General features: G+C 45.8%; 1 protein-coding gene across 3 annotated transcripts in view; it reads left to right on the top strand.

Moving 5' to 3' along the window:
- The window catches only part of Hmgxb3 (HMG-box containing 3), a 47867-nt gene extending 23293 nt beyond the window's left edge, over positions 1-24574 (top strand). For 2 of the 3 annotated variants that reach the window (XM_021214915.1, XM_021214914.1), the window contains 12 exons: positions 117-214; positions 3337-3435; positions 5144-5293; positions 8379-8680; positions 9344-9471; positions 14502-14633; positions 15325-15509; positions 18467-18686; positions 19694-19827; positions 20468-20584; positions 22002-22211; positions 23256-24574. In XM_021214915.1, the coding sequence (XP_021070574.1) occupies positions 117-214; positions 3337-3435; positions 5144-5293; positions 8379-8680; positions 9344-9471; positions 14502-14633; positions 15325-15509; positions 18467-18686; positions 19694-19827; positions 20468-20584; positions 22002-22211; positions 23256-23711 (2231 nt within the window). In that variant the 3' untranslated portion in view covers positions 23712-24574. The remainder of the gene's footprint in view (positions 1-116; positions 215-3336; positions 3436-5143; positions 5294-8378; positions 8681-9343; positions 9472-14501; positions 14634-15324; positions 15510-18466; positions 18687-19693; positions 19828-20467; positions 20585-22001; positions 22212-23255) is intronic. The other variant, XM_029546719.1, reaches the window with a different exon arrangement.
- The last annotated feature ends 69 nt before the right edge of the window (positions 24575-24643 follow it).

Raw genomic sequence — 24643 nt, 5'->3', positions numbered from 1 at the left:
GGGGAGGAGAGGCTGTCTGGTGGTAAGGAGCCAGGAGCGGTGGTGAAGAACAGGAAGGAGAGAACTGGGGAAACCGAATGGCTTTAAGTCACCAGGTTGGTTTCTGGTTCTCTCAGACAAGACTCCCGCTGTGAGGACTTCTGGCCTGAAGCCAAGCACACTGAAACAGCTGGGCCAACCTATCCAGCAGCCACCTAGCACTGGTGAAGTAAAGGTAAGACCCCAGTCCCAAAGGGAGTGCTGTGTGGAGGTGTCCTCAGTGTTGAATGTTTGAGTCACAGGGCATAGACAAAAGGTAGATGCTGGTTTCTGCAGTAATAGGCTTCTAAAAGGAGTAATAAAAATTGAAATTTCACTTCTAGGTGAATACATACTTTTAAGCCTTTTATTTGGATATCTGTAAGTTTTAAAATAGACAAAAACAAAAGCATTTAATGAGCACCCATAAAATCTTTACCCATAATCACCTATTAATATGTGATCCTGTGCCAGGAAGCTGGCTCAGCAGGTAAGAGATGTGCGCTGTTAAACCTGAAGACTCGATTGAGTGCCTGGACCCACATGGGAGGAGGAGGCCACCAGCCTTTGCATGCATGCTTCTCTGTGTGCACACAAGGCAAATAAGGGCAGTTCTTTAAAGACTTACTGTATTTTTATTTTATTATTATTATTATTATTTCTTTTTTTTTTTTAAAGAAACTTCTGGCTGGGCAGTGGTGGCGCACACCTTTTTTTTTTTTTTTTTTTTTAGATTTTATTTATTATATGTAAGTACACTGTAGCTATCTTTGGACACTCCAGAAGAGGGAGTCAGATCTCATTAAGGATGATTTGAGCCACCATGTGGTTGCTGGGATTTGAACTCTGTACCTTTGGAAGAGCAGTTGGGTGCTCTTACCCGCTGAGCCATCTCTCCAGCCCCTGTATTTTTATTTATGCCATGTATCTGTGATTATAGATTTGTACACATGAGTGCAGGTGTTCTCGGAAGTCAGAGGCTTAAAGGCAGTTGTGAACTACTGATGTAAGTGTTAGGAACCTAATGGGTTAAGAGCAGCACATGCTCTTAACTACTGAACCATATATCTAGCCCCCATCCCCAAATGTAATTAATAACAACTTTTAATTATGTGAGTCCCATTTGCTCTCTTTGTGCAGAGACTTTATTCCGTAATGCTTCTTTGTATATTTCTTAAGGACGGGGATATTCTTTTGCTGAATGTTAGTGTTCTGTTTTTAGATTCATACTTCAATTTGGTCTTTTAACTGGGCTTGTTTCCCATTCCATATAGGATATAGGGTCAGGATGTTGCTATGAAAGTCCAGTTGCACGTGTGACACACACACAGTAATCTCTGCTTGGCAGCCTGAGCTAGAGGATTGAAAGCTCAAGGCCATCTACACTGCACAGTGAGATAGAGCCAGGGGCATAGCTCAAGGCCGTCCGCACTGCACAGTGAGATAGAGCCAGGGGCATAGCTCAAGGTCGTCTGCACTGCACAGTGAGTTAGAGCCAAGGGCATGCTCAAGGTCGTCTGCACTGCACAGGGAGTTAGAGCTAGGGTGCACTTAACAAGACACAAATGGAGTGAGAGTGAAGGAGATGCATGCTTATCATGAAATTATCAAAGAATACATTTAAAACGGGAGAAAAGTGTAGAAATTTTTATATAAAAGAGGAAAATAAGTTCTGTCATGATCCTCCTTCCAGAACTAACCATCTTGAAACTCTGGTAGGTTGAGTTTCAGTGTTCCAAGTCTTGTTTTTAATGTGTGTTCTTAAAAAAGTTTATGTGTGTGAATGTTTTGGAGTTACAATGGTTATGAGCCTGCATGTGGTTGCTGGGAATTGAACCTGGGTCCTCTGTAATAGCAGTCAGTGTTCTTAACCACTGGGCTCTCCCAGTAATGTGTGTTCCTAAGATAGTTTCTATAAACCACAGTATGGTTTTTAACTGTTTATTAGTTTGTGGCCTGTAACTTTTATTCAATTTGGTGATTTCCCCTATTTTATAATTCCATGTACTTAAGAACATTTATCTGGTTTTTAATTTTAAGATAGGATTTTGTTATATAATCCAGGCTAGCCTCAAACTTGTGATCCTCCTGGGTCGACATCCCAGGTATTAGAATTACAGACATGTGCCACCGTACTTAGCTTTCCCTGCAATATGCATCTACAGCAGTTTTTTAAATCCCCTAAGCCAGTATTTTCCAGACATTCCTGTGGTCCTCAGTATTTTTTTTTTTTTTCGTTTTGGTTTGTTTTGGTTTTGTTTTTGGTTTTTTGAGACAGGGTTTCTCTGTGTAGCCCTGGCTGTCTGTCCTAGAATTTACTCTAGACCAGGCTGGCCTCAAACTCAGAAATCTGCCTGCCTCTGCCTCCCAAGTGCTGGGATTAAAGGCGTGCACCACCACTGCCTGACCTACAAGTATGTTTTTATATTCCAGCCCAGTCAGTGCACACATGGGACAGTTAATGGAGGTGTGCCCTCCTGTGTTCTCACGTTGGTAGTTCCCCTTCCCACTCACAAAGTGGTGTCTTCAACCTTGTAGCCTATAGCTCGAAAACTGTCACAGTCGAGATTGAAATTGGAAAATCCACTACCATCTTCCTTCCATGCTTTTTGTTGGGTAACTTTCTCCAGCTGCTCTGAATTTGTCTTGACAAGTTTAACTGGTCAGTGTTCTGTTCGTGGCCCAGATGCAGGGACAGCTGCTGTTGTGTATGGGTCTTGGGTAGAAAGAAGGCCAATGAGACTCCTGCCATCTCTTCGTGTCCCTCTGTCACTGGACAAATCTTCAGTCCTTCTGTGAAGAGTTTCTTTTGCTCAGCAACATTATTCAGTTTGAAAAGTCACATCTCTTTGTTTCTCATAAACCAATTATCAACTTGTATTTGCTGTTAGAGAATCGTTTTAATTTACAATGCCATATCTTTTCATTATATAAGTATTATATATCCATTTCTTATAGGCTATTTGTAGATCTTGGTAAAGGGGGAAAACAATAATTTTCCATTCGTGTCGTGACAGTTTAGCAGATAGACCTCAGACTTCCTTCTATGCTAACAGTATTCAATTATGTATTTATATGAACAGCTATTACAAATCTTACTGCCCCAAAGCAGGTGTAAATCTGATCTGTAGTTCAGAGCTGCACAGAGAAGTGCGGCAGCCCGTAGACCTGAATCTGACATTCAGTCTTTGGCATACTGGTGACTGCCAATAAACACTCTTATGAGTGCGTTAGGAACATAGTTGTTTCAGGACCCAGGGCCTGGTGATTTTGTGCAAGGCTTAGAGCCAACACTGACTGACTTATTCTGATCCACAGCTATCCAATTGTGCAAGCAGCAGGACCCCTCAGTTGAAAATTGTAGAGGTCAAGCCTGACATGTTCCCTCCGTATAAATACAGCTGCACTGTCACACTGGTACGTAAGTGTGTATCCTACTGCTGAGAAGTTGTGTCGATGTTTTTTTTTTTTTTTTTTTTTTTTTTTGTGGTTGAAGGTTTGTTGGAATCTGGAGAGCCAGGAGCGGTAGCAGAAAGTGAGTGCATCAGGGGCAACACCCCATCAGTGACACAATGGTGGTTGCTGGGGGATGTGCTGTGTTTGTGTGTGTGTGTGTGTGTGTGTGTGTGTGTGTTGTTTTCAGGTACATATAAAGTGTGGCCCAGGACATTTTTAAAGAGTAGTCAGAGATCAGAGTCCAGTCTAGAGTTAATATGTTAACCTAGAAAGTGGGTTTGGGGCTGGAGAGAGGGCTCAGTGGTTAAGAGCACTGGCTGCTCTTCCGAAGGATCCAGGTTTGATTCCCAGCACCCACATGATAGCTCACAGCTGTTAGTAACTCCAGTACTAGAGAATCTGACATCTACTTTTGGCCTCCACAGGTACCAGTCACACATGTGGTGGTGCACAGACATTCAGGCAAAACACCCCCACCCATAAACTAAAGTTAAATTAGAGAGACAGGGAGCAGGAGTGTTCACAAACAAGCTTAGGCAGTAATACATGTTTCTTCTCTAAAGCACAAAGATAAAAAGCTAATCACCTTAGTGGGTCTGAGAGCTTGTGAAGCAGCCCATCTGGCTCACAGCGCACTTCCCACAGGAGTCTCCCTGCCTCGCTGTCTTACTGTTTCCAGAGCTGCGGTTGAACCCATAACCTTGTGCCACGACCGAACTGTACTACATACACCCTTAACACCTTTTGTTTTGTTTGGTGTTTTTTGAAGACAGGTTTTCTCTTTGTAGCCTTGGCTATCCTGGAACTTGCTCTGTAGACCAGGTTAACCTCAAACTCATATAGAGATCCGCCTGCCTCTGCCTCCTAAGTGCTGGGATTAAAGGCATGTGCCGCCACCACCACCTGGCTCTCATTGCTTTCTAAATGATTTTTGAGACAAGACTATGTTTTTTAGGCTGGCTTTGAACTCACTCTGTAGCACTAACCTAGCCAGCCTTGAAAGTGTGGTGTGTAAGACAGACAGATAGACAGACAGACAGAGACAGTGCCAACCCAAGGTTGATGCCAAGACCTTTTAGAGGTCCCTGATACAGTTCATCCTGCAAGCTAGTTTGCTCTGGGAAACCCCATTTCTGCCTTCCATTGCTGGGGTTACAGGTGAGCTGCCACACCCACTTGGTATTTATTTGGATTCTAGAGTTCTGACCTCTGGGCATTTTACATCACTGCTGAGCCATCTGTCCCTTCCTTTTTTTGAGGCAGGGTCTTATGGAGCTCAGGCTATCCCTGAGCTTGCTGTGGAGTCATTGGGACAGCCTTGGACTCCTGCTCTTCTCCTCTCCCTTGCCAAGTGCTGAATACAGCTGTGCACCACACACCCAGGGGCTTGAGTTTCTGAATGTTGGAGTCAACTCCCTTGTTTCACAGATAGAGAAGGACTAGACTTGCATCCTTTACTGAGAGAGAGAGAGGGAGAATCTTCAGAAAGAAGATTAAATCAGATTTGATTTATTTCCTTTACTCTAATACCTACCTGGCCATCCTGGTTTTTGGTTCTGTTCAAGTTCAATCTAATTTTTGTAGTTTAAACATAGGTCTTGGCTTTTTTTTTTTTTTTTTTTTTTTGGTTTTTCGAGACAGTTTTTTTTTTTTTTTTTTTTTTTTTTAGGATTTGGGTCTGGCTACATCGAGAGGACGGGGAAAGTGCAAAAATCCCTCCTGTAGCTATGTCTACACCAACCGGCACAAACCTCGGATTTGTCCCAGCTGTGGTTTCAACCTTGCCAAAGACAGGACTGAGAAAACTTCAAAGGCCATCGTGAGTTCCTTCCCTAAACACTTACCTTGGACTTGAGTTGTGCTTTGGACTTTAATACATGATCAGTGGTTAGTGTCAGAATCAGGACCAGGTTGTAGGTTCTGAATTTGACAAAGTACCTTCTCTCTGGGCCTTGTCCTCAGTGCCAAAATGGGACTTGGTTGATGACCTAGTCTGCTTTATGCTTCTATAACAAAGTTTCCTGGGTTGGATAATTTAATACAGAGGTGGGTTATGTACTTACAGCTCTGGAGGCTGAGAATTCAAGAACAAGGTGTTAGTTGTGATCTGCTTAGTGTCTGGTGGGGGTTTTCTCTGTATTGTAACATGGTAGAGGGGGGAGCTCACTTCATAACAAAGGTATCCTAAAGTAACTTGGATCCATTAATTTATCATGGATTAACCCATTTGTAAAGATAGAGTCTTTGTAACTTTCAAGTTCTATATATGACCTGTACTTGCAATTCTTTTTTATTTTCTTTTTTTTTTTTTTAAAGATTTATTTATTTATTTATTTATTTATTATATGTAAGTACTCTGTAGCTGTCTTTAGACACACCCCAGAAGAGGGCATCAGATCTCATTACAGATGGTTGTGAGCCACCATGTGGTTGCTGGGATTAGAACTCAGGACTTTCAGAAGAGCAGTCAGTGCACTTAACCGCTGAGCCATCTCTCCAGTCCCTGTACTTGCAATTCTTGTCATTAAAATTACCATCTCTTGGCTGGAGTGGCCTTCAGTCCTTCCTGCTCTCATCAATGGGTCCAAAGGGATAGTGTGACTCAGTCTCATCGCAGTGGGGAGTCAGGGGATCCATGGCCTTCGCCTATTCTGATGATATGTACTCTCACGGCCGTTCATTCATCCATCAAGCGTATGTCCTATGCCACATGAACTAGGTGTTCAGAGATGACTGTCAACTGCCCCTTCCCTGAGGCACTTTCAGTCTAGTGCAGGAGAAAATAAGGAACCATACAATTACAGGCAGGGAGACAGAAGTTGTTCTTAGTAAGGAAAACATCCTCTTGTTATTATGAAGTTAGCTTCTACAGAGGTTTGTAACCCAGATCTCGTGCTTTTTCGGAGAATCAATAGGCAAGCAGGTCCCTGTGCTCATCAGTCAGGGGCCAGTGACTGTCTTAGTTACCTCTCTTCATTGCTCTGACTAAAGGCCTAGCATGGGAGGCCATGCCTTTCATCCAGCACTTGGTGGATCTCTGGAGAATGAGATTAGCCTGATCTACCGAGTGAATTCCAGGACAGCCAGGGCTACATAGTGAGACCCTGCCTCAAAAAGAAAAGAAAAAAAAAAAAGGAAAGAAAACAAGAGGAGACTGTTTTGCTCAAGGTTTGGTTTAAGACTAGAGTTCGTTGTGACTGGGAAGGTGGGGTGGCAGAACATCCTGAGGCTGTGCCACTGTGATCTTGGCTCACAATTGGGCAGATGAGGATTCAAGAGGGATGCTAGTGTCCCGCTGACTGGCACCTTTCAGCTTATGGGGTCCATTCTCTCCTTCCACCATGTGAGCTACTGGAATCAAACTCGGGCTCTCACAGTTGGTGAGCCATTTCTCGGGTCTCCTCTTCCCTCTTAATCCAGTAGGGCACTCAGCTTGTGGGTTGGAAGAAGGGAGTCTGTACATTCTCAGGTTGATCTTCCCTCCTCCGTTAACTTCTGTGGAATCACCCTCACATCCAGAGGAGCATCTCCTAGGTGAATTGAGGTGAGCCGTGTTGATTGAAGACAAGAGTGAAGGACTGTATCAGGGAGCACAAAGGAGGCAGGAGATCCATTCAGGACCCTGTCCCGGAAGTATATAAAGCTCTCCTTACCCTGAAGCCACCCAGCATTGAAGACAAAGACTTTCTGTAGTCAGATAGATACATGTTGATACTTCCACTCTTAGTCCTCACTGAATCACAGGCACTCTGCTGCTTGGATGACTTGCCATATCTAAATGAATCTGTACAGTGGTGCCGAAAGATCAGTAGAAAATGTTTCTTTAAATAGAAGAAATTTGTATTTTAGAGTTGTGGAAGCTGAAATATCCAAGATGCTAGCAGAATTCAGTGTCTGACTAGGCGGCTCACCTTCTAGCTTCTGTATGGCACCTTCTTGCTTTGTCATCACACAATTAAAGGTACAGAGAGCTTCCCTGATACATTCAATTGGTTGAACAGCATTGGCCTTAAATCTGTGGTTTTCCTGTCCTGTCCTCATAAGGCTCGGCCGTGACTCATCACCTCCTGAGGTCCCACCTCTATCAAGTGGTAGGATTTTGATATGAATTCTGGAAGGATATAAACCACCAAGATTATAGCACAAAAGACCCATCCAGGAAAGTGCATGGTGAAAAAGCTGACTTTGAGCATCCTTTGTAGGAGGTGTGCAGACCTTTTCACTGGATCAGGGAAAGTGACCTCAGTACCTCAAGATAGTGATGAGTGAGGGAACAAAACTTCCCCCATTCATTTCACTCACTCCCCCTGGGCTTGCCTGCTCTCTGGAAGGTGGGTTTGGGGTTGCTGTCCATCTCTAACAGTCTGCAGTCATGGTAGCCCTTAGTTAAGTCTGCCTGCATGTTTCAGTGCCAGCATCAGAACACTGTTTTCCATGCCTGGCAGGAGACGTGAGCAGAGGGAGGGAATTCAGACCCTTGGATATGGGTAGCACCTTCTCGAGAATTGCCCTCATCTCTGCCATCTCTTTGCACACCTCCTGCGATTGCTTGTATTTTTGTCTTTTGTTTCACAGATGAAGATACTACGTTTCTGAAAAATCAAACTGCCTCAGGGCCCCACATGTATAGCCACAGTGTCCTCTCAGAACCAAACCCCAGGTCTCTTATCCTCCCAGTGGGTGGGAGCTAACAGTTAAATCTATTGCCAAGAGATACACTTTATTGGTAGAAAAACTGAGTCCCACAGAGTTTTTAGCAGTATGAAGAGTTATTAGCAGAACTAACTGAGAAACATTATTTCTCACCCTGAGTCGTGGGCCCACCCCTCTGCTCTTTGTACGGATGACTCTCTCCTGAGGCCGTCTCTAACCTCTGCTTAGTGACTTGACCTGCTCTTTCTCAGGAGGCGAGCTCACCACACCCTGATGTGCCAAGTACCACAGAAGCCCTGAACACAGCCCAGAGGGAGATCCAGCGTCAGTCCACGCTGCAGCTGCTGCGGAAAGTCATGCAGATTCCTGAGAACGAGTCAGAGCTGGCTGAGGTCTTCGCCTTGATTCATGAACTAAACAGCTCTCGACTTATCCTCTCCAACGTGAGTGAGGAGACAGTCACCATCGAGCAGACCTCTTGGTCGAATTATTATGAGTCTCCATCCACGCAGTGCCTTCTCTGTAGCAGCCCATTGTTCAAAGGGGGACAAAAGTAAGCACCACTTGACTCTGCCCACGCTGCCTCTTGGTTCAGACAGCGTTACCGTTAGAACCTGGGAGGGTGTTACCTTGTGCTTTCCGTAGATTTCCATCCCCTTCTCAATTGCTGATGGGAAAATAATTAGCATTAGGGACTGGAGTTTGCTCTGAGGTTAAGAGCAATTTTGCTCTTATAAGGGACCCCAGTTCAACTCCCAGCACTCCCATGGCAGCTCAAAACTATCTGTAATTCCAGTTCTAAGGAATCTGATGCCCTTTTCTGACCTCCATGGGCACCAGACAGCATGCGCATGGTGTACATACATACGTGCAGGCAAAACATACCAATAAGATAAATACTTTTTACATTTTTCTTCTCTTGAATTAGTAGTCAATTTAGACATGCCCGAAGCTTGTAATCACAAGCCTGCTTAGCATAGAATTTGTTTGAGTTTGCCGTGGATATCACTTGAATCATAGAATAACTTGAGAGTTAGTTTCTTTGTAAGTACAGTTTCAGAGCTTAGATCTGAGTGAAATGGAGACATTCGCCTAGAAAATCTTGGAAACAAAGGTTAGCACATTCTTTTGCTGGTTGCATATTTTTGCTTCTGACCGTAGCCTGTGGCCTGCATAAAGAGGCTGATTTCCCTCCTGGTTTTCTTCTGGGTACTAGCTCTCTGGCCGGGCCCCAGGAATGCTGGCTCCTGACAGCTAACCGGCTACAGGTGGTGACTGCCCAGGTGAAGATGTGTCTGAACCCTCATTGTTTGGCCTTGCACAGCTTCACGGACATCTACACAGGTAGGTGCCAACCTTCTGTGTCCTCAAGCACCCCAGAACAGGTTTGGGAACCACTGGTTTGTGCTTTGTTTCTCCGTCCACTGCACCCATCTCAGCAGCTTCTGAAGAATCAGTCTTTGCCCTGATTGCTTCCGCCTCAGCAACAGTCGCCTTGGGGGTGGGGGTGGAGCAGTAATAACCCTTCACAACCAAGTTAGTTTAAAAATAACACCCTCGCCAATCAGTAGTGACATACCTTTAATCCAGCACTGGGGAGACAGAGGCAGGCAGATCAGAGTTTGGGGCCAGCCTGGTTTATAAGTTAAATTGTAGGACAGCCAGGGCTACATAGTGAAATCCTGTCTTGAGAAACAAATAAAATAAAATAAAACAAAACAACAGCTCTCAGCTCACTTTTAACTCCAGCCTTCAGGAAGCAGACAAGTGGAGTTCTGTAAGTTTGAGACCAGCCTGGTGTGTTAGTGAGTTCTAGGCCAGCCAGGTCTACTTAATGAGACCCTGTCTCAAAGCAGATCTTCATTTTAGGACAAAAGCTGGTAAATACACAAGTTAGACAAACCAAAGTGATCCTACCTGAGAAAAAACTATTGCCACAACTCTGTTCTTCAGTCGTGTTCATTGTCTACAGGGTCAGGGGCTAGAAAGTGTGTAGCATTCTAGTTTCTCTGAAGAGAGGGAAAGCGCACTGGGTATTATAGAACGTGCTTTTTTTTTATTTTTTATTTTATTTTATTTTATTTTTTTGGTTTTTCGAGACAGGGTTTCTCTGTATAGCCCTGGCTGTCCTGGAACTCACTTTGTAGACCAGGCTGGCCTCGAACTCAGAGATCCGCCTGCCTCAGCCTCCCGAGTGCCGGGATTAAAGGTGTGCGCCACCACGCCCGGCTTAGAACGTGCTATCTTAATTTAACGGTTTAGCATCGACTTTGTCCTCTGCCAACAGATAGAAAACTTCTTTAAAAGGATGACGGGGGCCCTGTGTTATAGCCTTCTTACTGTTGAAGAATTAATGCATGTCTACTTCTTGTGGACTCGTTCTCAAAACTGGTGTTGCTGTATTTCAGCTGCCTTTATTCACCATGCTAAACTGGACAGCTTTTCCTTTCCTCTTTCCTAGTTCTCCGGTACTCTTTCCCTGCATCTCCCTCCTGCTTTCCCACTTTGTGGCTGGCTGACCTCCATGTCAGCTCAACTCTGGGCATGGCTTCTTTCACCTCCTGCATTTTCCTATGGGCAGCTGCCAAGATTTACAACTTCCTGCCCTGGGGTTTTTCTTTAAATGCACAAATAAAATTGTCTTTGGACCTCAAAAACACAAACAACAACAAAATACATGCACCACTCGCTGTGAATGTGAATCCTGAATTGACGTACAGAATTTGTGATGAGGGTTAAAACGTACTTATTCTTTGTCTTTAGAACCTTATGTTGCCTTATTTTAAATTCCTGTTAAATCTTGTATTGCCAGTTAGTGCTTAATATTATTTTGTGATCTTAACCATTTTCCATTCCCATTTTTCTCCCCTGTATTCTTTATATAGGCTAGTGTTGAGGCTTGTGTGTGTGTGTGTGTGTGTGTGTGTGTGTGTGTGTGTGTGTGTGTGTAATTTTTTTTTTTTTAATTAAAATTCTGTTTAAACTTACATAGAGTACCCAGTACTTGGGAGGCAAAAACAGGTAGATCACTGTGAGTTCTGGGCCAGCCTGGTCTACATAGTGAGTTCCAGGACAGCTATAACCACATTAATCCTGTCTCAAGAAATCAAAAAATAAAACCAAAACAAATAAAAGAATTCCTTTGTTGTATTTTCTGTGAGTTCTGACAGACGGACTAAATCACGAGGCACTTGAGCCTCTTGTTATCGTTGAACTCACCTTGTTTGGTAGCTGTTTAATTCTCATTCTTGTGGTGCCCTTCACTCAAGAGCAGAGATAATATGTAATGTAAATATAGCAATCGTTTGTAGTCCCCTGACCCTGGTTCCTGTGTTTTAATGTGCATCAGCCAAGAGCCTCTTTATCAGTGACTAGTTCCCCTCCCCGCGGATATGCTTGCTAGTCTATCCTACCTGCTGAAGGATGTCTGAGTGCTACCACGTTTTGGCAATTACAAATTTGCTACAAACATTTGTTTACAGATTGTGTGTGAGCATGTATTTTCATTTCTTCTAAGAAAGTACATGATGGTCCAAATGGTAAGTATATATTTAGTATTATAGGTGACTGCCAAACCATTTTCCAAAGTGACTTTTCCTTCCATCACTGTGAGAGTTTTGGTTTGAGCTGTATGCCAACACACAGTGTTTTTTTTTTTTTTAGCCTTCCCAATTACTGTGCAGCGGTATTACATTATAGTACCCCAGTTACCAATGGTGGATGTGTAGTTTTTGAAGTTTTTGTTTTGATTTTACTCTTTCTCTGTATTTGTGTGTGCCATGTGCGCATGTGGAGGTCAGAGGACAACCTTGGTGTTGGTTTCTCTGTATTTGTGTGTGCCATGTGCACATGTGGAGGTCAGAGGACAACCTTGGTGTTGGCTTTCTTTCTACCTTGTTCGAGACAGAATTTCTTTTTGGCTGCTGCCGAGGACAGGGTGGGTAGCCCAGAATTCTGTTGACTCTGCCTCCCATGTTCCCGTGGGAGAGCTGATAGACTGCCGTGCCCCCTTTACCTGGGTTTTGGGGGTCCAGACTCAGGTCCTCAGACATGGCGTATACTTTACCCACAGAGAGATCTTCCCAGTCCTTAATCTGTTTTTAGCCTAGGGTTTGTTCTGTGCCCAGGACGGCTGAAAAACCTCCGGGATAAGAGGTATGGTGTGCACACCATGCCCAGTGTCTTGTTGGTTTGTTTTCGCATGGCCTCTAGGGGTTGAGCCTAGATCAGGGTACCACTTTACTGATGGAACTGCCCTCCGGCCCCTATGAATCATCTGTTTAATTGTATAAAAAGATGTATTTATGTTATATCTTGTGTGTATATGAGTAGCTGCATGAATGGCTGTGATCCACATGGCATTGGTACCAACGGAGACCAGAAGAGAACACTGGATCCCCTGAAACTGAAGGTGTAGGTAGTTGTGAGTTACCACATGGGTGCTGGGAACTAAACCCAGGTCCTTGGCAAGGGCAGTGAATGCTCTTAACTGATGAGCCATCTCTCCAGCCTCTTTACCTAACTTCATTTATGTAAAGTATAAGGTCCGGATACAATTCATTTGTTGCATCTGAGTGTTCAGTTTTTTACATCAGACTTTGTAAGAGGGATGATCCATTCTCCATTGATTTGCCACTTTTCCTTCCTGAGTCCTGTGCCCACAAGACTGCTTCAAAGCTCTAGAATGTCCCATTGTTTATCTTTGCCAGTGCACACTGTCTACTTGTTCTGTCTTTTTGGTTTTTTGAGACAGTGTCTTAGGGTTTTCCTGTTGTGAACAGAGACTATGACCAAGGCAACTCTTATAAGGACAACATTTCATTGGGGCTGGCTTACAGGTTCAGAGGTTGAGTCCATTATCATCAAGGCAGGAGAATGGCAGCATTCAGGCAGGCATGATGCAGGAGAAACTAGGTGTTTTACATCTTCATCTGAAGGACACTTGGAGAAGAATGGCTTCCAGGCAGCTCGGACAAGGGTCTTAAAGCTCATACCCACAGTGACACGCCTCCTAATAGTGCCACTCTCTGGGCCAAGCATATTCAAACCACCACAGGGTCTCAATGTAGCCTTAATTCTGATGAGGTTTGCTGTGTAGAACAGGTTGGCTTTGAAGTTGCTGAGATTTATCTGCCTCTGCTTGGATTAAGGGCACATACTTCTACAGTGGGCCCCAGTATAGACTGCCTCTGCCACTGCAGTCCTGTTGGGCAGCTGAGTCCTCCAACCTTTTTCTTCAGGAGTCATTTTGGCTAGTCTGTTTATCAGTGTGTATAGTCCCACTAGAAATTTCATGGAAGCTTTGATGAATTTATAGACCAATTTGAGGAATATTGTTTAAAAGTATTGACTCTTCCAATCCAAATACGGTCTTTCCTTTTTTTTTTTTTTTTTTTACATTTTCCTGTATTACAGTTTTGTTTTAATTTGCCTTGGAGATTATTTTGCTATTAAATACTTTCTCGTTAAGAATTTTATATTTTGTTAGACTTGTATCTACATTTGTTTGTTCTGTTTTAAGTGTTAAGCAGTTGGACCCAGCTGTTGGTTGTTGGTAGCAATGCTTCTTTGTTGACTCGTATAGTTTATCAGCTCTGAGAATTTTGGGGGATGCTTTTCTAAAGTTTACCAGTTACAGATTAAAAACTGGCATATTGTTTATTGATTTGTTTTATTTCTTTGATTAATTAATAGGGTAGAGATCTTTTACATAACCCCTAGGACAAGGTTATTCTGTTGTGAATTATATTTGTGAAAGTTTCCATTTTCCTTGGCTTTTTGTGAGATTTCTCCCAGTTTCTTGTCTTTTCGTGTGTGATCATTTGGGTTTCATTTGTTTGGTTGGGTTTTTTGTTGTTTGTTTGGTTTGTTTTTGGATGGCCAGAGCTTCACTGTTGTGATTTCAGCCTTTACCGTTGTTTCTAGAAAGGCCCTCCACACCCTGTGACCTCGTGACTGGAGCTTGTGCTCCGTTTGTTTATGTCATATTTGTGCGTTTTGTTGTGTATACGTGACCCTGACTTGACTGCATTTAACTTCACCTGAGTTTTTATCACCAGGGTGGGTGATCTTCCAGCCTGTGTCAGGGCCACCCTGATGTCCATGCTGCAATTACGTAAGACCTGGAAAGAACCTGGAGACAGAGAGCCCTTTCTTTTTTGAAATTGGGATAAAATAAAAGCATGCTACACACAGTGTTTCGTTCAGGAGTAGCTTAGGCACAACTTCCTATCAGAGCACTTGTGTGCACTCCCCTCTTCTAAAATGCATTGTTCCGTTCTATGACTGTGCTGTAACTTACTCCTCTAGAGTCGACATTCATTTGTTTGCACCGTTGGTGCTACAGTGATCCTTTTCCTTGTGTTAACCTGCAGGTCTCTTTAATGTGGGGAATAAGTTGCTAGTCAGCCTGGACTTACTTTTCGCAATCCGGAACCAGATTAAGCTGGGAGAGGACCCCAGAGTGTCTGTCGGGGTTGTGCTGAAGTCTGTGCAGGAACAAACAGGTAAAGATCTTGCCCTCTGTTCCAGTTCAGTCCTGAGTGTTCTGACTAGCCTGGAGTTTCGAGCAATACACTCTTTGTTCAGAGTTTTATAAATGCCAAATTGACTTTGGAAAATGTTTTCATGCATCCAGGGGCCTTTAGCAAGAAACCACAACTGACTTAGAATCATGTCTTCTGTCTTAGATAAACTTGGCTTTGTAGCCTGTTAGTCAGACTCACTCTGTCTCCCAGTTTTTTAAGGCTCCTGTGGAGACTCAGGTGTAGGGACCACATCCTTTCCTACCTAGAAAGTCAGTTTTCTATCTGCAATCCTCCTATTTGCTCCTCACCTGTCCCACCCTCTAGTCCTGTGCTTTGTCTCAGATGGGACAGAGAAGACAGTTTAAGACTGGGCTCTGCTACCTGGTGGCAGTGTGGTTTTGAGCAGTTGGTTCTGTGTATCTATCTAGTCATAAAAGACAGCAGTACTAACTCCTGGTTCATAAAGAATTAACATCAAGTAAGAAATAGCTAGGTAGTATATTCAAAGCCCTCAATACCGACATCTAGTACCTAGATGGTATTAGTTCAAGGTAGCTGCCCTCCTATTGGAGTTGCCACCAGAACACTTGTAGATTGCTGTCCTTGCTGGCTCCTAGCCGGTCCTAGTGCTTTTAGGGTCTTCTTCTGTGACCTCTTGCTGTCCCTCCAGAGAAGACCCTGACCTCAGAGGAGCTGAGCCAGCTGCAGGAGCTGTTGTGCAATGGCTATTGGGCTTTTGAGTGTCTCACTGTTCGAGACTACAATGACATGATCTGTGGGATCTGTGGTGTGGCTCCCAAAGTGGAAATGGCTCAGAGGAATGAAGAGAATGTGCTGGCACTGAAGAGTGTGGAGGTAAGTCTCTCTCAGCCACTATAGCCACTGTAATACTGTCCTGTCACTTGGATAGCTTCCCTCAGGCTTCATGCTATTCCAAGGATAGATGACTCCAGTCCTATCTATGTGAGACAAGTGGCTTTTTCCTCTTACAGCCCAGTGTTTGATTTGAGAAACATCAGAGAGCAACATGGTTTGGTGGTTTCTTTGTTTTGTTTCATCTTGGGTTTTTGTTGTTGTTTGGTTTTTGGTTTTCAAGACAGGGTTTCTCTGTGTAACAGCCCTGGCTGTCCTGAAACTCAGTTTGCAGACCAGGCTACCCCCAAACTCACAGAGATCCACCTGCTTCTGCCTCCCCTGTGCTGAGATTTAATGTGTGTGATGCCACACCAGGCTCTGCTCTCCTGTCTCTCCATCCCACACACGTGCTTGCTTTTAGTGATGCTGGGGATTGGCTCTAGAGCCGTATGCATGCTAGGCAGACACTACCTAAAGAGTTACACCCCTAGGCCTTGTTAAGGATGGGTACAGAGTGAAATAGAGAGCTGCCAGAGGTGCTAGGCAGGTAGCGTGAGCTGGTATTGGTTCTGAACTACAGTCCCCACGGGATGGTTTTGTAGGTTGTGATAAAAGTCCAAGGTGCCTATGATCTCTGCTATAGAAGAAGAACAGCAAAAGCAGATAGCTGGGGCTGGAGGGGTGACTCCGCAGTTAAGAGGGCTTGCTGCTCTTGTAGAGAACCTGGGTCATTTCCCAGTACCCACACTAGGCAGCTCACCACCACTATAACTCCAGTGCTAAGGGCTCTAGTGCCTGATCTAGGCCTCTGAGGCACCTCACACACATAAGTGCACACACAAAAATAAATACATCTTTCTTTAAAATCAGACATTTTAATAAAAGAAACTAGAGCTGATTAGACATGAAAAATATAGGTGCCTAAGTCATAAATAAAGTAATAGTGCATCAGGTCCAACAACAAATGGAGTAGTAATATACCCTGGCCAAGCTTACTATCAGGGAGCAGAGTTATATATATCTCAGTGTGTTTGCTGGTTAGATGGCTCAGTAGTTAAAAGCACTAGCAAGTGCTTGGTGATCTGAGTTACATCCCTTGAATGGTACCAACATGGTGGAAGGAGGAAACCAACTACCACAAGAAGTCCTCTGATCTCCACATTTTGCCCATGTGCGCACGCACGTGTGTGCTTGTGTGTGTGTGTGTGTGTGTGTGTGTGTGTGTGTGTGTGTGTGTGTGTGTATGTAATGATCCTATGGTGGCTTTCCCTTGATTACAGCAAGGGTATATGCTACTTGTGCTAGTCACTAGATTGTATTAAGAATCACCATGGACACCAACCTCGGCAGATCTGGAAGGGGTTTCCTAGGCTATGGTAGAAACACCCCCTAGCCGGGCTGTGCATGCGGGAGAGGGAAGCTGAGTACCAGTGGTCGCCTGCTTCCTCACTGCAGGAGCAACTCCACTGGCTGCCTTAGGATTCTGCCACAGCAACAAGAGCGGTGACTAAGGCACTGGGATTACCTTGGCATGAGGTTCTGCCTCTCGTTCCACCTTGGTACCTAGAGGGGTGGCTCATGAAGTGGCAGGTGCAGCTCTGGTAAATAGCCCCCATGTGCTCAGCATGAACGTGTAAACATGTCAGTGTTTTGTCTTGGTTATTTTGTTTGTTCATATTCCTGTCTTAGCCTTGGAGTGGGCATAGCTCATACTTGCACATATTCTTATTGTATGCTGGTTTCTGTTCAAAGGATGGAATGGCTAGGACTTGCTTCATTGCTTCAACAGATACATGCCAGCAGCAGCCTAAGGAAGGAAGGGTTGCCTTTGTCTCACAGTTTGAGAGTATGCCTTGTACAGGTTGAAAAGTGGCCTAGCATTTACATTCGGTGCTCCAGCTTGATCCAGGGTCGTGTATATACTGAGCCAGTTCTTCACTGCAGAGCAGCACCTGCCCTGCAGCTAGTGAGTCAGCCACTGGCTCTGATCAGAACAGTACGGCCAGAGCCACACTTAGGACTGTGTAAGGTGCCCGATTCATCCAACAGCACAGCACATATTTTATCATTGGAATGACACGGAGATTAGTGTGGGCCTTGCACAAGGATGACATGCCAGTTGAAGCAAAAAACTAAACTGCTTGTAAGAAAAGTTGCACAGCACTGAGACTCGGTGGTAGGATGCTTGTCTGTGCTGTGTGTGAGGCCATGGAGTTGGTGTCCGAGACTTCGGAGACAAGGAGGCCGCTTAACATAAATGCTTGGTGTCTGTAGTAGTTAAGGCTTTGCTCCGGGAGGGGAGGTAAGAGCTGAGTGCTGTCCATGTCCTGGAGAGCCTGAAGAAAGGCCTCACGAGGCCCTGGCAGACCATAGAGTTCTCCTAAGCAAACTTCTGTTATTCTTGGTGGCTAGATATAGAAACTGAGGCTGCAGATTGAAAATTAAACCTGTCAACATTCCTTTCGTTTTCTTTTTCCTTTTTCCTCCTTTTTTTGATTATGTGGAACTGTGTCTTGTGTAGGTATGTGTAGGTGAGTGCAGGTGCCTTTGGACAGCTGAGAGTTCGGAGTCTCTGCAGCTGGTCTTACAGGTGGTTGTGAGCTTCCTGATGTTGGTCTGGGAACCAAACTCAGGTCCTTAGTAAGAGCAAAAAGTGCTTTTAACCACAGGACATGCCGTGAATGGAGCTGCAGAAGCAAAAGGTTTATTATTATTTCGTCTGGGAGGTACTATAGTGCAAGAGGAAGAAACAGTGACTTGGTATTGAATTGACAAATTCAGGGGTATCTTGGTAGTGCATAGCTGTCAAGTTCTTGGTTTCCCAGAGTCATGCTTCCCTGGTGAGTTATGAAGATCATACTGTATTGTTACTAATCTGTGGATCATACACTTTGCCTGATTTTTATCTTTGTTTTGTTTTTTTTCTTTGCCTTTTTAAAATCTTGAACACATTGTAGTTTACCTGGCCTGAATTCTTGGGCTCCAGTGAGGTGAATGTAGAGGACTTTTGGACCACAATGGAGACGGAAGTGATTGAGCAGGTTGCATTCCCCGCAAGCATCCCCATCACCAAGTTCGATGCCTCTGTTATTGCTCCCTTCTTCCCACCACTCATGCGAGGAGCTGTGGTTGTCAACACTGAGAAAGACAAAACCCTGGATGTGCAGCCGGTACCTGGTAAGACCATCTGGTGGCTACTTGGATTAAGATGGCTCAGTCAAGTACTGTGTCTAGCTGTGGTGAGGCACAGTAGTATACACCTTTAATCCTGGCACTCAGGAGACAGAGGCAGGTGGATCTCTGTGAGTTCAAGGCCAGCCAGGCAGGACTACATGATAAACCCTGTCTCCAAAACTGATAGGAAGAAATACTTTTTACATTATGACCCAGAGTGATACCTACACTCCAACATGTGTCACATCTGTAGGTGAAGCTTGCACAAATCGGTAGTTTTCCTATACAAATGTAATACATCTGTTCTTTTTTAAGTTTTAAAAGTCTGAAACACAAAGTATTTTATTAATTTTGTCAGTGCTCTATGTGACAGGCTGGTTGTAGACCTTGTTTCTTAGTGTTAGGTGATGAGGCTTCTCTCCCTCACTTCAGCCACTTCACTTCTGAGCTCTGCCCTCTGGAAGCTAGGTCAGGAGCATAGTATGTGAAGAACATTTTTTAAATGACATCACTGGGCCTCAGTGATCAAGAACATTTGCTGCTCTTGCAGAAGAACCAAGTTCAGTGCCCAGCACCCACATGGTGGCTCATAATCACTTGTGACTTCAGTTTAAGGGATCTGGTGCCCTTTTCTGACCTCCATAGGCACCGGGCACGTACATGATGCATATACGTATGTGCATGCACTCACAGATAGAGATAATGTAAAGTAATAATAGCTCCTCTTCCTGTTGCTACAAACATCTGAAACATCTGAGCTCTTGGTTCTGGAAACAGGCTGTGGGTTAAAAGGTGAGCTTTGTGGGGTCTTAGCAACGACTGTCTCTGTTACCAATTATAGGTGTTTCAGGGCCATGGTCTAGTGAGAGCCTTCACTAGCATTTACATTTCAGTAAACGCTTCAGATATCAGTGAAGCGCACACATACATGCACACGTGCTGCTCCTTGCCTGCCGCCCTGTCGGGTTGCTGTCAGCAGCGCATCCCATCAGCACCATTCTGTGTTTCAGGCAACGGCAGCGCCTTGGTGAGACTGCTGCAGGAAGGCACCTGCAAGCTTGAGGAACTTGGCTCCTACGGTGGGGAGGAGCTACAGTACCTTCTGGAGCAGTGTGACATCCCCTTTAGCCCAGAAGACTCGAGGGTGAGTGCTGGGAGTGAGACTCGGGCTTTGGTACGGGATGTGAGCCCCATATGATTGGGCACGTGTATCGGATAGGGGATCTGGAACCCAGGAAACAGATACAGCAGCAGCCACGTGGTGTCTGAGCCATGACCTAGACGCGGTTTTCAATCCTGGTTCTTACTCTGTATGGCGGTAAATCACATTTTAAGCTTGTTAACCCCATTTATAAAATCAAAACAATTAAAAACTGACAAAGCCCTTATAAAGGACACTTCACACACAGACTGGTTTTAGGCTCATAAAAATGGCTGCTGTAAACATAGACTGTGTGCCGTGTACGTGTTTGGACTTTATCCATGCCTCACTTGCTTTCTCTACTATTGAAATGAAAATATGTTTCCTTCAAATTCAGATTCAAGTAGTAACTCCACTTGAGACGTTTCTCTGACTTTTAAAAAAAAAAAAAAAGGACAAGGACAAGCCCCGGTCAGGCAGCTTCCTCCCTGTGGGACGTCCTGATGTTAACCTGTACCTGAGGAAGGGCCTGTGAGGCTCAGGCCCAGTAGCTGATGCCTTTGCTTTGGGTTCGGAGGGTCATTTGATACAGGATACCTTAGCGTTTGTGCCTGAGTTTTATTCATCTTTCCCTTCTCTCCAGGATCAGCTCTGCTTCTCCTTACTGGCCCTCTATGAATCTGTACAGAATGGAGCCAGAGCCAGACCGCCCCCAGCTCATTTCACTGGGGGTAAAATCTACAAAGTGTGCCCCCATCAGGTAAGGGGAGCATTGAGCAAGTCTGTCAATGTTGAGTTGCCCACAGAGAATCTGAGTGATCCCTGTGGGACTAGGACTTGTGTCACTGTGCAACCTGGGGAGTCATTGCCATTTGTGGGGCTGGAGAGGAGGTAAGATGTATTAAACACCCTACTGCGTGCTGGCCCAGAGCTGCCTAAGTGTCCAATGTTAAACGTTGGAGAGGCCGTTTGTCCCTAGTTGTTCTCCAGTTGTCATGGAGTTAGGTTACCACAGCCTGTGATGCTGGCCCCAGAGGAACCACACAAAGAGCTGAGGCAGAAAGTGGTGGTGGGCCTGCCGGCTTTAGGCAGCCAGAGAAGGCCAAGGCCTGGAGAGAAAGGAAGAGTCCAGAGGAGAGCCAGCGGGGAGTGGCTCCTGAGACTTCATTCTGAAGATAGAGTTGAATGAAAAATGGGGAGGTAAAGTCACTGCAGATACACAGCTGTGGCATAGATGGCAGAATTAGCTGAGGAATGTACCAGAATGGAACCCCAGTTCACAGTGCTGAGAGAGCCAGGCTGAGCTGGCTGGAAAAAGAGGCTGAAGCAGCCAGTCACTAGAACAAAGCTAGGGGGAAGAGGGGCTTTGACACTTACTCTGTGACAGATCAGCACCGGCTCAGGGTGTGGTACAGTGTGTCCAGCGTCACCTTCTGAGAAGCAGTGGACAGACAGTCCAGGGACTCAAGTGCTGTCTTGGACCTGTACTAGGAGCACTTCCCATGGAGGTGACAAGATGGGTGGGTAAAGCACAGTTCTCCAGCACACTCAGATCTGTCCTGCAGTGGGTGACTGGGAGGGGTTGGTGGATGTCCTTACTAGGTCACAGCAAAGGCTGTTGTTTTTCAGCCTGTTGAGGTCTGGTGGGAACCTTGCTCAGAGTACCGGTAGTTCAGTCCAGAGGCCTGAACCTTGTGTTCACATTGCCAGGATGCTTGGTAGGGTGATATGGAGTAGGGCTTAGAGATGTTCTGAGGTGCTGGTGGTCCTAGCTGTTGTTAGGACAAGGCTGAGCTGGTGAGTTCTTTTAGAATCCACTCTGGAAGGAGAGAACACACTCCTGAAAAGGCATCCCTTGCCGTGTGTGTGTGTGTGTGTGTGTGTGTGTGTGTGTGTGTGTGTGTGTGTGTGTGTGCGTGCGTGTGTGTGTGCGCGCTGTGTATGTTGTGCGTGCGCTGTGTATGTTGTGCATGCGCGAGCCTGCATGTACCCACGTGCATGCATGCACAGTAATAATCAGTTCTTTTATAAAAGGAGTAGGAGGAGAGGGATCAAATGTCACGGGCACTGGCTTCCATCACCAGGCTGATGTTCCTTGAGGGAAGGGAATGAGGGCTTATTACAGCTGTCTGCATGCTGGTTCCTTAACTCTAAATGATGCCCTCCATCTCCCGCAGGTGGTCTGTGGTTCCAAGTATCTTGTTCGAGGTGAAAGTGCCCGTGATCACGTGGATCTGCTTGCCTCTTCCCGCCACTGGCCACCTGTCTACGTGGTAGATATGGCCACACCAGTGGCCCTATGTGCTGACCTCTGCTACCCAGAGCTCACTAGCCAGATGTGGGGGAAGAACCAGGGCTGTTTCTCTAACCCTGCAGAGCCCGTTGTGGTAAGTCACCTCCTAAGAACTGAAATAAACCCATGGGGAATAAAAGAGATCTCTGCCCACACCTGATTACTGGGAGGGCTGTGTCTAGCAGCCGCCTTTTCCATCAGCATTTGATGCACCAGCATGTGTGTACTGCAGACACATTACTAACTGACCACAGTATGAGACCATAGTGTATCATCTATTGTGTTCCAAACCCAGGTGTCATGTGTGAAAACAGGCTGCTTTCCAGAGAATCCAGAAAATTGCCACCTCTGAGAGTCATTGTACACACTGGCCACCCTGAAGGGCACTGTTAATTCCTGGGTCTTAGGCTTGGCTGTGAGTGTGCATGCCTGTTAGACGCAGATACAGTGGTCTTAGAAAGCAGTGACATTGCATCCAGAACTATGAGCTAGTAAACCTGTTTTTTATTTTTTAAGATTTTTAAGGGAGGAGGTTCTGGGGTTTAGCACTGATCTTCTCTGACCCTCTCCTTTCATTAGAAAAGGAAAATAAGACCCAGGGAGGGAAATAGACCTGCTGAGTGATGGAGTCCTTGAATTTGTGTGTTGGTGCAGTGTACCAAGAGATAGTTCGTGCTACATGCATGTGCGCTCAAGGCCTGCTTTTGGCCTTGACTAGAAGAGGCACTAGAACTGATGCAGGAGAGAGGAAATGAGGGCCTCTACCCAGGTGCATTATGGGAGGTAAAGGCTTGGCTCTAGAAAGTCTCCTTATCCCTTGGCTCTCATGCTCCAAGAAATTGTGGTAGAGACCCAAAAAAGTGTCTGAAGTGTCCCTCAGAGCCAGATCCTCCTATTCCTCTGGTGCCCTCATTGTCCAGGTACAGTGATGGTATAGCTCCTGAAACAGTCCAGCATCTGTGTTGGGGTGACCAGTTTCCTATGCCCATTCTTACATGAAGAAACGGGGCACAGGAGACACAGTGTACACAGCCTTTACGATTTAAACGGGGCTGCCTGACTCCTGGCTTCTGCTCTCTCCAGCAAGGTTCTCCCTCAGTCATCCCTCTTACAGAGCAGCTTCTCTTCTCTCTTGTAGAGTGTGTCCTGCCCTGAACTCTTGGACCAGCATTATTCTGTGGATGTGACAGAGGCTGAAAACTCTGTGCAGCACCCAGTCACCAAGAGTGCCACACGGCGTATTGTCCATGCAAACACAAAGCCCGATCCCAGTGACCCCAGTGCTGGCCACCGTTCCTTATCACTGTGCCCCGAGCTGGCACCTTATGCCTCTACCACGGACAGCAAACTCAGCAGTGTCCGCCAGCGGCCCATTGCCTTTGACAATGCCACCCACTATTACCTCTACAACCGCCTCATGGACTTCCTCACCAGCCGAGAGATTGTCAACAGGCAGATCCATGACATTGTGCAGAGCTGCCAGCCTGGCGAGGTGGTCATTCGGGACACCCTCTATCGCCTTGGGGTTGCCCAGATCAAGACGGAGGCCCAGGAGGATGGAGAAGAAGAGGAAGTAGCCTCGGTGGTGGGATAAGCCAGGTTTTTATGTACAGGGCCTGCATCATCTCTCTCAAGCCATAATCTGGCCCTTGCCCAAGGCAGTCCTATTGAGGGGACCTGCAGTCCTCTTTAGGGAGGGCCTCTGACTGCTGGAACTGACCAAAGAGCTTCCATTTCATGAGCACAGTGGGTCTCAGCCTCTGGGGCTCAGGAGAGGCGCTGGGAAGCCTCTCCTTGACCTGAGAGAGCATGTGGGGGCAGGACATGATATTCTTAAGGATCAGGTGCTGATGGAAAGGCCGGGGCCTGGTTGCCCAGACCCACCACCACCTGGGGTCCTGCACTAGGTGGGGCGGCCATTGAGCTAAGCTGTCCCTCAGGGAGGAGCTCTGGCTCCTGTCCTGTGGGCTTCCTAGCCTACCTTGCTGGCTTATTCACTCTTGGGGTCCCTTGAAGCCCTTCATTCTCCCTAAAGGAGAGGTGCACTCTCTTTTCCTCCAGCTCCCCCTGTTCCCCCCCTTGGGGCAGCTGAGGAAAGGGAACAGCTCCCTCCAGGACTCTGTCTGCCCTGGGTTTGGGGGAAGAGAATCCTTCCTCCTTTCTCTGGCCACTGCTACTGTACCCTACATCCTCTGGGTCCTCAGACCCTCACCACAGAGGGGATGTGGCCCGTGGTTGTGACATAGCTGACAAGCAGTAGGAAAACTCCCTTCTGTGAAGGGGAAGCAGATAGGGCCATAAGCAAACAGCAGCATGGGCTCAGGTGCCCGTGGTTTGCTTAGGGCCCAGGATTGGCCGAGTGCTATTTAATTTATTGAGAGGGTGGGATAGGTGGCTTTCCCTCTCGTTCTTCCCCCAACAAGAATAAAGTTTATTAAATTATCTGGTTTTGATGAAGCAAGAGCCCGTTCAATGCTCACTATGTCCATTGGCTCTGGAAGCGGGCGCTTGTTGGTCACTTGTCAG

Source organism: Mus pahari, chromosome 15 (assembly GCF_900095145.1).
Source record: "Mus pahari chromosome 15, PAHARI_EIJ_v1.1, whole genome shotgun sequence".
NCBI lineage: Eukaryota > Metazoa > Chordata > Mammalia > Rodentia > Muridae > Mus > Mus pahari.
The sequence above is the reverse complement of the archived record's forward strand: the minus strand, read 5'-3'. Positions and strand labels throughout refer to the sequence as shown.